The sequence below is a fragment of the Polyodon spathula genome, chromosome 26 (assembly GCF_017654505.1).
Source record: "Polyodon spathula isolate WHYD16114869_AA chromosome 26, ASM1765450v1, whole genome shotgun sequence".
In the NCBI taxonomy this organism is placed as follows: Eukaryota; Metazoa; Chordata; class Actinopteri; order Acipenseriformes; family Polyodontidae; genus Polyodon; species Polyodon spathula.
In genome coordinates, this window is record NC_054559.1 from 6,581,959 (window position 1) to 6,597,374 (window position 15,416).

The 15,416-nt window shown below is 38.5% G+C and overlaps 1 protein-coding gene across 1 annotated transcript in view; it reads left to right on the top strand.

Moving 5' to 3' along the window:
* The first annotated feature begins 12,486 nt into the window (after positions 1-12,486).
* Positions 12,487-15,416, top strand: part of LOC121300715 (exportin-6-like) — a 46,163-nt gene continuing 43,233 nt past the window's right edge. Inside the window, exon 1 of the mRNA XM_041229442.1 lies at positions 12,487-12,944. Coding sequence (XP_041085376.1) covers positions 12,942-12,944 — 3 coding nt within the window. The 5' untranslated portion in view covers positions 12,487-12,941. The remainder of the gene's footprint in view (positions 12,945-15,416) is intronic.

Genomic DNA, 15,416 nt, shown 5'->3' on the forward strand with positions numbered 1-15,416 from the left:
TAGTAATTGTTACAGCTGTGTATAATGGTATTCAAAACAGGATTACATATTTTTTACATATCCACCCTTATTGTGATCCCACCACAGTCAGATCCACGACGGGCTACTGAATTCCTGTTGTTTATGTTGTCCTAACAGTTTGTCACATCTAGTTGTATTCATTGTAATTATGTTAATTTAATAATAACTTTATTTATTTGTCCTTACTGCCTTATAGATCTGAGGGTGTGGGTTTGACTCTGACAAGTTACAAGTTACAAGGAATTGAGTTTGGACATTAGTGTAATGCACCACACAATTCAGCACAATTGGCAGGCTGCTTGGAGAGACCCAGAAACGTAATGGGAGACAGGGGGTGTTCAGGTCAGGATTTCTCACTTGCAACACTAAGGTGATGCTTGCCTGTAGCCATTCTGATGAGCACTACATTCACAAGCACCAAAAAATAAATAAAATCCATTAAGCAATAGAAAATAAAAATATATATTTGGTACAAAAATAATCTATAAAAACAGGGCGTCTATTCATGACAATAATGAAACCCCCCCTTTGTTAATCCCCTTGGAAGTTTTCACCAAGACCAGGCTCATTTTGCTAGCCACTTCATTTACACTCCTCCTTCACCTTTAGGCTTGCAAAAGAAAGCACAAACATAAGAAGAACAGCCTCTTTTTAAAGACAGGTGACCAGGGTTAATTGATTGTCAATTCTTCAATTAAGACCTGGCCATCTGCTGCACATTCTTTTCAGTTAGACAGGGAGGGGGAGTCTACTCTCCCAGCCCTGCCAAATCTAATCAAACATAAAGACATTTTCTTTACCAACCACCACCCTTACACAATATGCACAGGGGCAGGCCTCAGCCTGTTTATGAGTTTTAGTCAGCAAGCATTGATATCAGTATTCCTCGCTAGTCTCTTAACCCTTTCAGTCCTGAATTGTAGAGCTGAAGAATAAACTCCTTTATTGAGTTACATGAGAATAGGACAATATTTTTTACATGTATTTCTACACTACCTCAAACTGGTAGAGTCCCGTGAGGTTCCAATGTGATTTCCGACAGCATATGTTAAAATAGCTAAGGGTTAAACACAGCACAATACAATCTGTTATGCAATATAGTGCAAACACATTTGTTCAACTTTTCTGTAACAGGTTTTTACACTTATATTCCAAGCTTGAGGTAACATTGTTTAGTTCTGTGTTAGTGTGGTTTTACTCAAAGTACAATCTCACCCAAAGGGTTGTTACATCTGCAGCTGTCAGTTTCCAACTATTTTCAACAGTAAGTTAATTTGGCAGTCTTTCTGGGCTTCATACTGCTTTACCATGCTTTCACTGTGCTTTGTTACACTTTATTATGCTTTTACTATGGGGAAACTTTATAAGGAAACATTTTGCAGTCATAAATTAATTGACATAGACTAATAATTTGAACACATTTTCTTGATAGTGTCATTTCAACCAAATAATTTGAGAAATCCCATATTTTTTTTTTGTTGAACTAATGCACAGAATCTGAAAAACTGAAAACTAAGAGCTAGTAAGATTAAACTACAAGAAACCATGGTAAGTAGGCAAACATTTCAGCTAGTGCCTGCTTCAGTGTACTGACAGTGTTCGCTTACGTTTTTATCATGGGTGCAATCACTGTTAGTAGTCGTGATGCCCTCTATTGCTCCAGTGAGTTTTCGTTATGTATGTAGTTTCCATTCACAGCAGCGTCTGACCCCAGGTTACTGTGAGGACCTTGATTCTGCAGCCGCCAGTGGGTTGTACCCGTCACTGTTCTTCAGGGCAGGAAATAGAATCTAGTGAATTAAGAGAGCAGGGGATATTTTGCTAGCATGTTCTTTTTTTTTTCACTAATCCGAGAAAGCAAACAAGTTGAGAGTTCTGAAGGGACCTGGAATTCGATTGCTTAGTTCTAATATTAACACAGGTCCCCATTTCTTCTGTTGAAGATCCTTCGATTCTTTTCTTGTGGTTTGTACATGTCATTTGGAATATCCAGAGATCACCAAGATAGTTCTGCTTCCTGGTTCCTAATCACTTCACGTGTGGTTGTTCAGATTCACTCTAATGGTCAAGCTGCTTGCAGACCATGTGACCTACGTTACAGGTACCAGGAAGTAGCAGTTAATAGAGAGCTTAGTGTTTTTATATATAAAAAAAGAACTCAAAGATTCTCTCCACCATATTGCACAAAAGGACTTGATTAGCTTAATGTCTACATATATCATTGTAAACTAAGTGATATGTACAATTTTCAACAGCAAACTGTATTCTCTAACAGAACAGATCAGCATATCATATTTACATTCCTCACAACTGTACCTTTTGAATTTGGTAACAGTCAGCCCCTCTTTTCCAACCAAATTTCAAATCTTTGGTTTGAATATAGCCTCGTCACTGAAGCCAGTGGACTCAACATTAGCAGACAGTCTGTGACTGAACAGCGTTGTTCCCATTAAAATACAGTACTTCACAGATGTGGACTGACTGTGTGTGTGGGGGGGGGGTCGGGGGAATAAAAACCCCAACAAATAATGTAATTATTGTTTTATGCTGCACTCGCATCATATCAGAGTGAGGGGCAAGGAACAGGAAGTTAAAAGATGCCATGTTCTTGAGAGGGGCTTAAGAGACCTCCTGTGGGCTGGGATTCCTAGTTGGAAGGGAGCATCAATTCAATTAGTGATCTATATATATATATATATATATATATATATATATATATATATATATATATATATATAATAATTGTGTGTATATATCATATTATAAATTTGATTATTTTAAATTGTGTGGTAAATAATAACGAAGCAGGTGAATAATACCCTGATGATCTTCCTCCCTAACCCACGGGAGAGCAAAGGCCAGCACAGCACTTCCTATCGGAAGACTCGAAACTTGAATGTGTTTGAACAAGCAAGCTCCTTATCATATGACTCAACTTGCAACCCACTCAACACTCCACAGCCTGCCCTCCTCGAGTCATCCACTGCCTGCCATCAGTCTTTTAAAAACTACAGGAGTGCTATTGTAATAAGCATTATATGCACTTGCATACTTACATGGATTAATGTAGGCTAATAAGCATGTCACAGGTAGCCGGTAGCTGCAATTAAGTCAGTTTCAGTGTGTGGTTTCAATCTAGCAGTTTGCCTCATGATAAAGACATCACTGATAATTAGTCCAGGCACTAGGCTATGTAAATTGCTCTAGTTTTACATAGACATTTTCTGTATGTGGAGACTGGGTTCCTGGATGTGATGTGAAGGCACAACAGAAGAAATGGATTTGTGTTTAAGAGAAAGCAAACGTGAATCAAAGAGCCATTCTCGATATTTTTGAGGTTGTGGAAAACGTATTTGCTCTTAGGATTCACCAAACAAACTCAAAGCAGCTCAAAGAAAAATGATAAGAACTCAAAGTCTAGGAGTAACAGAACCCAGAAGCACTCACAACGATTGCAAACACCATAGTAATGGAAAGGTTAAAAAACATTAATACATTATACTTGAAGGTGCTTGTTAACAAATTAGGTATTATTTTAACAAGGAATTTTAATATAGTACAAGATGCAGTCCAGTTGAAGCTAGAACCGCAATGTTATCTATTGCTAGCTCTCAATTGTTGGTGTATATTAAGAAGGTGTCACAGCACGTCTTTTCTCTTCTCTCTCTTCACAGTAATCTGCAGTGACACTCTGCACTTTCTTATTGCTATAAAAAGACTGCAACCTAGAACAGCTATTCCTGGAATTAAGTCAGATCCCCATTTGAACTCATGAGTGGAAGCAAGTATCGTCATTCAGAGACTTGTTGTGTTATATTAATGATCTACATATACAGTGGTGTGCAAATTGATTAGAACACTTCACGGTTTGTCATTTCTTTCCATATATATATTATATAATATATATATTATCTGCCTGCATACAAACCTCAGTGTGAGAATTTGAATTTCTGGTCAGTAATCATTGATATAGAAACAATAGGGACTTGTACGTGCGAAAGTGTTAGATCACTTTCTGCTTTAATTAGGCATCTTAAACAACTTCTAAAATGTCTCATGCATTTTACCATTTGTGGCTATGTGTTCCTTTTCTCTTACTATTTTAAATTAATTGTGTGTGTGGCCTATTAAATTCATCAATTAAATTAGAGAATTGTTAATTTCCCTATTTGACAGTTTTACGATACAAAGGGTTTGATGTGATATGCACTACAAATCAAAACTCCAGAAGCAGTGGGGTGTTGTAATAAATTTGCACACTACTGTAAGTGCTGTCCTTATAAAGTACTGACCCCAGTAGTTTAGATAACCAACCAACCAATCAATTGTTTTTCTGTGCGAATGTGGTATGATTTCATTAGCTAATTTAATTAGTTTCAAATGTCATTTAACTAACTCAATTTTTAAAGACAAAGCTTTGGGGTGTCAGATCTCGGTTCTGGAGGGCCATTCCACTCCAAGTTTAAAGTGAGATTGTTAACTTAGTGGAAGGGCTGGGTGGAAGTTTAATTGGTTGAATTAAACAATTTAGAACAGGGTTGGAACAGAGACTAAGAGTGGAATAGTTTCTTATCTTTTAGAACATTCTTCCACTCCGAGAAGTGTACATCAGCACTGTACCTGGTTTTATCCTCACTCTTGCTGTGCAAGAGCTCTCTCTAGTGGTTCAAAACAATACTGCAGATTTAAATATATATATACAGCTCTGGAAAAAATGAAGAGACCACTGCAAAATTATCAGTTTCTCTGGTTTTACTATTTATAGGTATGTGTTTGGGTAAAATGAACATTTTTGTTTTATTCTATAAACTACTGAAACATTTCTCCCAAATTCCAAATAAAAATATTGTCATTTAGAGCATTTATTTGCAGAAAATGACAACTGGTCAAAATAACAAAAAAGATGCAGTTTTGTCAGACCTCGAATAATGCAATGAAAATAAGTTCAGATTCATTTTTAAACAACAAAATACTAATGTTTTAACTTAGGAAGAGTTCAGAAATCAATATTTGGTGGAATAATCCTGATTTTCAAGCACAGCTTTCATGCGTCTTGGCATGCTCTCCACCAGTCTTTCACATTGATGTTGGGTGACTTTATGCCACTCCTGGCGCAAAAATTCAAGCAGCTCGGCTTTGTTTGATGGCTTGTGACCATCCATCTTCCTCTTGATCACATTCCAGAGGTTTTCAATGGGGTTCAGGTCTGGAGATTGGGCTGGCCATGAGAGGGTCTTGATCTGGTGGTCTTCCATCCACACCTTGATTGACCTGGCTGTGTGGCATGGAGCATTGTCCTGCTGGAAAAACCAATCCTCAGAGTTGGGGAACATTGTCAGAGCAGAAGGAAGCAAGTTTTCTTCCAGGACAACCTTGTACTTGGCTTACTATTTGAACTGTGCTCACTGGGATATCCAAACACTTGGATATTATTTTGTACCCTTTCCCTAATCTGTGCATTTGTATTACTTTATCTCTAACTTCTGTAGAATGCTCTTTGGTCTTCATTTTCCTTCAGATTCATAGCCTTATCAATGGTCCTTCAACAGTGTGGTTTTTATCCAGAAAATGTGACAGCAACTTTAATGGTTCACAGGTGGAGGCCAATGGTAAGGTAATTGTGTCCTCGTTAGGGCAATTTCTTTCATTGGTGCAAACTGGAAGCTTCCACAGAACAAGGGTTGAATACTTATGCAAGCAAGATATTTCAGTTTTTTATTTTTCTTAAAAATATTTCCCAACTTAAAACCAATGTCACCTTACAATAATTGATTTTGAGTTTCAGTGTTTAAAAATAAAATATCAAACAGAACGAAATTTCAATATACCATTTGTAATTCGATAATATGAGAGAATTGGTCAGGGGTCTGAATAATTTTGCAAGGCACTGTATATATATATATATACATATATATATATATATATATATTATATATATATATATATATATATATATATATATATATATATATGTATGTGTGTGTGTGTGTGTGTTATTTGTTTTGCTGTATTGAGCTTTTAATTTCCTCCTGTTTTTATTGCACACAAAATACATGAACTGATTATATTGCAGTATACAAATAAACTTGAAATTGGAGGCAGGGGTTCTGTTTTTATTTTAGAACATGATATCTGGTACTAATTTAGATGAAAGAAATCTTTGTTTGCAAGCCATGCTTTCAATTACTGTTGCCCTTGCTTGGTCATTTCATCTGGAGTGTAACATTTTTACCACCCTTTCAACCACTTCTTTCCTGTCAATAATCTGCTTCATCAAGTGACTGACATACTTTCACCCAGTAACATGCTTTGATCTAGAAGACACTGCTAAGGTGAAGCAAGCCAGGAAGTGCAAACAGAATAATTCATAGAAACTGGGCACTCCTTTTTATGTAAGTAGTACCAGTTATCATTCTTTAAAATGAAAATACATGTACAACATGTGTTTCTTTCAAAATTACATATTTAGTCCATTGTAGCTAATGGAAGTGCTAAGCAGGTGAGACTTTTTTTAATCTACAATTACTTCAATGCAATTATGTACAGATATTTCAAATGCAACACTGAATTAAACACTGCTGCTGATTCCTGGTACTAAATCACTTCCTGTGCAGCATTTTAACTTCAAAGAATCAGGCAGCAATAGTTTGTTTTTGAACTGTGGCATTGGGTTTAAATAAGACACAAATCCTTGTAGTCCAAATACCCTTGTGGCAAAAAGAGGACCGCTGTTTTTTTTTCTGTTGTGTGTTTTTTGAAAAAAAAAAAAAGTGTTTTGGATTACAAAAAAATACATAAATAAATAATAAATAAATAAATAAATAAATAACTCTAAAGGAATATTCTGAGCCTCGAAGACGCCGCGGGGGGATCTTTTCGGGAAGAAGCGGGAGAGGAGGAGCTCCACGCACAGCGGGAAGTTGCTGAAGTCAGGAAAGTTCAGGACCACCTTGACAACAGCCCTCTAGCCTGAAGGTTAGGAACCCAGGGCGATACAAACAGCCGTCGCCGGTTTGCCCCCTCTACGAACAGCTAGAATCTCTTTTCTAGCTGTTCCTTTCACAGTTATGAAGAGGAGGAACTAGTGTCTGAGTAGGAGGAGCCTGAGCATCCAACGCCCAGAAGGGGGGAGCACAGACGACTGGCATGAAGGCATGATTATCTGGTTGCAGTGGAAGTGTGATTGTAGGGTTGCAGTGGAGGTGTGATTGTGTAGTTGCAGTGAAGCTGTGATTGGTTGCAGTGCAGGTGTGATTGTATGGTTGCAGTGGAGGTATGATTGTGTAGTTGTAGTGAAGCTGTGATTGGTTGCAGTGAAGGTGTAATTGGTTGCAGTGGAGGCATGATTGTCAGGTTGCAATGAAGGTGTGATTGTCTGGTTGCAGTGGAGGTGTGATTATCTGGTTGCAGTGGAGGTGTAATTGTCTGGTTGCAGTGGAGGTGTAATTGTCTGGTTGTGGTGTAATTGTCATGTTGCAGTATTTGACATAGTAAAATTGCCAGCAAGCAGGAAAAGGAAGGCTTTAGGACAGAAATAAATTCAACTACTGTTTATGTTTGCAGTATTTTATTTAATTTAATACAAAACAAAAAATGACTTGCACAGAAAAAACATGTGGGTAGAGTTTAATGATTTAAGCAACAGCAGATTTAACATAGACCTCTTTCTATTGGATTTGTATTGCGCACAGCAATGTTAATAAGAGGGGGATCATCAATGCATTACACCTGTGGGTAATAACCCCATGACATGCAAAGTACAACGCACCTCCAATGTCCTCAAGGTGACAGTATTCTCTCATAGAGTGATCTTATTGTACAAATAAATTATAACAGATCTTCTTGCAGGTTCATTAAAAACAATACCATTGAATATACTTAAAAACTTTTTGTTGTTTTTCAAGCAGGTTGTGTAGCAACGGAGCTCGAGAACAAAGATAACTCGGTCCACCGCTCCATAACAGTTCTCCTATCTCCTGCTTGGCCTGCATCTCTCCGCACTCACCTGTGGTCCTACCCGTGTAGTGACATGTGAGTGAAACCCACGATTATTCATCGAACTCAGCAGGGCAGGGATTCCTCCACAGCCAGGCCAGAAACTAGTTCCTGGATTACAGGGGCCAGCGTGACTAGGGGTGTGACGATTCATTGAGTATCGTTGAATCCTGAAAACTTTCTTATAAATACAAAAATGAAAGGGCACAAGTAAAACAAAGTAATAAACACAAAAAAGTACAAAAATAACTTTCCAGGCTGTTCACTGGATTCAAGTTTTCTACACAACCAAAAAAACCAACCTGCTTCCTCAGCTCCCTCTCCCAAATGAGAAGCAGAGGCCTCCTTTTATATCAGGTGGCTGGGCGCTGATTGATCGTTAATCAACCTAATCAACTAATCAACCCCAGCCACCTGAACATAATAAACCCAGGCAGGCAGGGGAAGTTAACCCCATCCCTGCCAATTTAAAAAGGGCAGAGCTTTGCTCTGCCACAGGGTGTGACGATTCATTGAGTATCGTTGAATCCTGATACTTTCTTTGCATGATATACTGTATCGTAATAGAGGTATCTAACGTTTGTATTCTGATACAAGACCCAATGCACAACATATCTCTTTATAGTTCACCAAATGTAAATAAGTGTCTTATAGTTAATACACACTCTCATTACCTCATTGAATTTTTTGTCTTTTAACAAAATGGTCCATCATTAAATGATCATTTGATTTAATTATACATAATACAAGGAACATTACATGTGTTGTGGTACATTACTTGTAAACATTTACCACTGTATTTTTGCATGGTATTTTTGCAGTTTTACAATGCTTTCTTAGTTAAACATTACAGCCATAGTAGAATGGGAACAGTGTGCCTCATACTGGATGGTCTGGTAGTTCATTTCAGGGTCAGTCGGAAGCCAGCCATCCAGGGAGGTGGCACAGTCATAATGCCCGAAGTCATCACCCTAATGCGGTATGCGATGTGTCAGTCATGGATTGGAGGAGACGTGATTGAACTAGCTCTCGCATGGAACGTGACTAAGGGTATAACTGGTGACGATGTAATCTATTCCTTTGATGTGGTTATGCTAAAGGAAATGGACTGTGAAAAGCGTATTGTGACTGTTAAGTGTTTTGTTTGTTTCCAAAACTAACTGTCTTTTTTTGCCATTGTCAGATGGCTAACACAAACTGGGAGCTGTCGCTACAGGCCAGCATCAGGCTTGGACTACAATTCCCTACTGTCACTATCCTTGCCTTGCACTGCACCGGCAGTAAGAACACTCACTATCAGGAGAAGTGACCGTGTCTGTGTTGTGTGTTGTTCTTTGTTATTATTTCAGGACTGAACTCCATGGTTTATATGCTGGAAATAAACATCCTTGTGTAGAGCCGGCATTATTATTTAACACGTTGAAACCCGGGAAAACAAAAAAATAAAGAACTGTTTGAGCCGTGAACTTTGCGTCTGTCATTGCTGGAGTACCTGCATCACCTGTACACCTGCGCACTGCAAACCACTCGATCACATATGCCCAGTTGGCCTATCCTATGGAATAAACCATACTGGTGGGAGTGGGGGGGGGATCTCAACTGGGCAGATTAACTTAATCATCTTTAGTTGAGTTTAAAGAAGAGGCAAGATCCCTGAAATGTCCCTGAAATGGAGTTTGTTTCTTCAGCTCATATGAGTTCACAATGCAATCTGTAAGAGAACCTGATAACTATATTAGGAAGTGCCAGACAGTACCATCCATTGTGCAGCAGTGTCTTGTCTAAAAGTAAAAGGAAACAGGATCCAGAGATGGCATGGCTCTTACTTTAGCTAATCTAGCCAATCTTACATATTTCTCTATGTCAGGCAACTCAAACCAAAGAGCAGCACCTGGATTCAGGTGACAGCACCTTGACACAGACTTATCAAAAATATTTAAAAGACACATGATTTGAGTAGTTGTAATAAGGTGCACTCTGAATGATTGTAAATATAAGGTTCACGTAAAAATAAATCTGTAGATAAGATACTTAGTCATTTTTATACCCATTCAAAACACATCTCTAAACCCTGTCACTGTCAGGTCTAATTATATTTAATCACATTTAGGTTTTTGAAAATTCAGCCTGTAACTTCATAATTTGTGTTACTAAGGCCACTGTGAATATTGCATTAGTCTGTATTGGGGTGAGTTTTGCTGTAGAAAAAGTTTGTTTTATGAATATAATACCATTTCATAAATTGGAACTCAAATCCGTTTTAAATACTAAAAGAGGTTTACTCAAAGTTACAAAAAGCAGTGCTTTGTTCTCGGCCTACCTCCCTCAGAGCTATGGGTGGCTATGTTGATGCATGTGGAGCAGTCAAATTTCTCTCCAGGGCCACCGTTCAACATGACAATGAGCTCAACGCAGCAGAACAGAGGCAGCCAATAGATAAAGAATAGTTCCTATGAACAAGCTCTGAGACCACACTGCACATATTAATACGAGTCTGTGTGAGGAGGACGAGTCAGCTCTTCCACTGCACTGCCTCTATATTCAAATAACACAGACACTGTAGTTTAACACTTACAATGTCGCCACATGCCATTGGCATTGTGGCTCTTGATGTTTTCTGTTATTTTTGTTGTTTACTAAATATCTTGGTATCCCTGCAATCATATTTAAATATAGTGAAAGCTAGCTATTAAAAAGTAAGTAGCAGGATTCCACAAAAATATAGCGTTACACGTCCCCACATGTTGCTACAACTGCTTAAATAACTGTTTATACACTTATAACTTTAAAGTCTGTTTCAAAGCTCTTTTCAAAATGTCTGCTCTAGTCCACATTATCAAAGAGGTAACACAACAATAATGATCCATGATGTGGTAATGAAAAGAAAGCAAGAGCACAGTGATTTAGAGGCCAGAACTTAAACCCCAGTGCACTAGAGCTGCCATTTGAAAAATAGCTTCGAAACAGACTTTGTATTGTAAAAAGCTGTCAGGATATTAACAATGAAAAGAAAAATGACAGGTATGTTATTTAAACAGTTGTAGCAACACATGGGGACGTGGAATGCTATATTTTTACTCTCTCAAATCCCAGCCTCACGCCACACATCTTCTATTCATAGTGGACTATAACAAAAATCGAATGTTTCAGGCATTACAGACACACTTAAAAATAAAACAACAAACAGCTGCTAATGGAAATATCGAATGACAAAACACAATCAGGTTGATCACAATTAACCTTTCAACTTTCTTCTTGAACAAGTTCCTGAAGAAAGCCCTAATTGGCTTTCATATCATACACATCACTGTCCTATCCTCAGGGTCAAAATACATATTTAATGAATAATGATGAACAAAGAAAGAGAAGTCCAGACATAAACCAACTAGCTGGAGAGATTTTTCTTGTTTGAATAAACCCAGTGGTAATGGTATGGATTGAACAAAAAGTGCTGGGCTGCAGTGTGGAAAGCAGTGTCTTTGAGTAGCTCAATTGTTAGAGTGCTGGGCTGCAGTGTGGAAAGTAATGGGTTTGAGTAGCTCAGTGGTTAGAGTGGTGGGCTGCAGTGTGGAAAGTCATGGGTTTGAGTAGCTCAGTGGTTAGAGTGGTGGGCTGCAGTGTGGTGAGTCGTGGGTTTGAGTAGCTCAGTGGTTAGAGTGGTGGGCTGCAGTGTGGTGAGTCATGGGTTTGAGTAGCTCAGCAGGTAGAGTGGTGGGCTGCAGTGTGGAGAGTTGTGGGTTTGAGTAGCTCAGTGGTTACAGTGCTGGGCTGCAGTCTGGAGAGTTGTGGGTTTGAGTAGTCAGTGGGTAGAGTGGTGGGCTGCAGTGTGGTGAGTTGTGGGTTTGAGTAGCTCAGTGGGTAGAGTGGTGGGTTTGAGTAGCTCAGTGGAAGTGCAGTGCTGCTGAGTGGAAGTTCTCTTTTAGCATGCATTGTTTCCATTATGAATAGGGCTACCAGACGTCCAGTGTCAGATTTCAGCATTCATTTTTTTGTCCCAGTCAGAAACAGTAAAATTGTTAAATCACCACTTTTGCTATTTTGTAGTCACATTTTTTATAACTACAAAACTCTAGCAGTGTGCTCAGCAAGTTGACAGCAGAGCAATTTATTATACAAAAATAAAATAAAGAAATGTATGGAGTACTTGTTTGATAATTCTGATTATGTGTTTAATAATGCATATTCTGTTTAACTTCCTGAAACATGGCTGTTACTTTTTATCTTGAAAATGCCACCAGCCAAGTTAGCCTTTTAAATTCGTGCCTATATTTTTTTAAAAAAATTATGATTGTGTTATTATATACTAATTTTAACTGTTGTTAAAGAGTTGTTAACAGCTGTTACCTCTTTAATGAATTAATAAAAAACAACATGTATACTGTGCCTTTAAAATGTGGGATTTGTATGTCTCGCTGGCTTCAGCCGGTTCCATCCGGCCCGAGATTAAGATTTCACTTCCGGTGGGGAGGGGCTGCGAGGCCTGATCAGTGGAGATTGTAGACCAGACGAGTTGAGAGGGTGATGCACTGTCGAAAATAATTTTAAAAAGCAAATAGGGCAATTGTCAGTATTATTTTATAGCGGCAGAGCCAAGTCTTGTTGTTTTTTTTTTAATAGGACAGAGCTTTAAGACTTCGGGTGCGCGGCTTTGCAAAAAAAAAAAAAAAAAAAAAAAAAAACGCAAGCAGTAGCGTTGCCCCCGGTCCCAGTGCTTAATACTGTCAGTAGCAATAATTATACCAATAATACCAGTATATGGTGGTTTTCCTAGTAAAGGAGTGCCATGCGTTTTTAGATAGTTTTATGTAATATTGATACATGTATTAGTAACGGTCCTGTGAGTGGAGTATGAGCTGTAACCTGGAGCAGCCAGCAACACGTCAAGTTCAGTAACAGCTACCGCATTAAGCACAACCGCAAGAGGCATGGTGAGTTGAGCACTTTATAATATCAATAATGTGTATATACTATAACACAGCTGCTTCTTAACATTTGCAGATGTGTCTGGCTTTTTATTTGAAATTAAGCAACCGGCGCTTCACGCCGAGGTTCCTCTATTCGTTCCTTTCTTGTGATATTTCTGACCCTGACTCCCTAGTCTGTCGTAGTTCTAATCGACTTTTATTGCGTTAGCAAATGTATGCTAAAATTACATTTCTTAAACTGAAGGAAAGCGGAGGCACGTTTTAAGGAACAGTGGCTTGAAACCTGGTTCCAGGAGACCTAGTTTGAGGCAATTTTGCTGTATGAAACACCAAGTCTACCTTGGTACCATGCAGTGGCCTGAAACCTAGCCTCCTGGACCAAGTTCAAAGTCACAAAGTGGCTTCGTCTTCCCCGAGCTTTAATCAAATGATTCATATTCAGGAAACGAGACGCACACCAGACGCATCTGCAAAATTTTCATATTTAGACTTAGATTTATTTATTGATTTATTTATCGTGGGTTCCATTTGCTACGCATTCAAATTTCAGTGCAGTTGTATTTTATTTGTAACCACAAAGCTGTTAGTCTGCCTGTTGTATAGTTATTTTCAATTTCAAACCAAGTACAAATAACGAGTATTCATAGTTATTAACTTAATAATATACGTGGCAAAATAGCTAGCGTTCAGGTCTGCATCATGCGTTTGGGATGTAAATCTATCTAGTATTGTTAATTTAGGCTGGAGACCTACATCGGTAGTTATATTACATTTTATTGTAATACTGTTTTCCACGCTTTGCTGTAGCATGTTCTGGAAGTCTCTGTTGTAAACACAACAGTTTATATGTGCTTCACTAAACCAGCGGTGTTCGAATTACGTATTGGGGAATGTCCAGAATGTAAAAAACCGAAAGCTCATTACTATTGAAACGTGACTGTTGGGGTTTACATCAATGAGAAGTCCATGCGATTAAAGGTAGTTTTATTGGCGCTATTCATCTAGGAATATTGCGATTTTACTGATGTGTAGGTATTGGTAGCAGATAACACAAGGACAGGCCCAGGAAATATGTGAATACACACAGATCATGCCATTGTGTAGCATTACTTTGTAGGGGCTTCTGTGGGCTGTATTAGTAGCTAAGGTACACCATGGACAAATAGCTCAAAGGTCGGCCTGATCCAGTAAAGCCTGAAATTGAACTAACTTCTATGCAGGAGGAATCTTAATTCCTCTGTGGACCAGGGTAATGGGGGATTTAGCCCACATTTTATAGTAAATGGATTTCCAATCTATAAAATGCAAAATTGTAAACATGAGTAGCCCCTTTCACACTGGCATGCTTTACCTGGGTCGGAACCTACGCAGGTCAGGACCCAATGTCATGCAGGTAGCCTACGCAATTTCGCACTGCTTTTGATAAAGCAGGGTTGACCTGGGTGACAGACACAAGTACACAATGTGTGTATTGATGTCCCAGAAGCAGCTTGTTACAGACTCTTCCGTCCAAGCTTGTCTGGATTGAACAGTTGTCTCAAATGTTGATTGGAGAAAATGTTTCTTCATCCCTGCTGCTGTCTGGCTCATGCTGGCTAAACACAGTAAACAAACGTTCCTTGTCGAAGTTAAACCTTCACTTAGGCATGGCTGTTTATTTCATCCACCGTCTTGCATTTTGTCTTGCTCAACCCGGGTCATAGCATGTTGACACACATCCTGAGGTGGGTCGCTGGGACCTGGGTTAACCCGGGTACATCCTAGGTACGTGGTTTTACACTGTGGGATTGTGACCAGGGTAGTCAGAACCTGGGTCTGGACCTGGGTAGGAGTGCCAGTGTGAAAGGGGCTAGTGATTTGTAATTGTGTGGTAGCACACATATAATGATATAATTTCATCTTTCCATTTAGATCCCCAACTCAGGCCTTGTGTATGTTCAGTTATTTTCCACTACGTATTTGTTGAATAGTCACATTTTAAAACGCTCAAGAACCAAATAATTCTGTTCCTTGAAATAAAATCCTTAATTGTTTTGCATCTTGGGCAGCATAAGATCTTAAGTTATCATAAACGTGATCATAGTAAGCCACCATCTTTAACAATTCTTAGATGTCATACCACATCCCTCCACGTTTGTATGCATTGTAGTCTATCAAAAAAAAAAGCACAAATACCTCAGAACTGAGATCACTACCCTCAGCAGCATGTACTGGAATTAACAGAGGTTTTTCATGTTCAAATATTTCAAATATGTAAATATTTGATACATGGAAAACTTTACATTTATTTCATATATGCATCCCAGTGTTCTCTCAAGATTTCATGTCAGGGCAGCAGAATGAGCTTGTTGTCCAACAGCTGTAAACAGTGCCAGCTGTAGCTAAAGGAAGTAATTGGAAGTGTGATCATTCATTATGGTATGATACTAAAACACTATTGATGCACAACATTTAATAAAGTTTTATAAAATTACT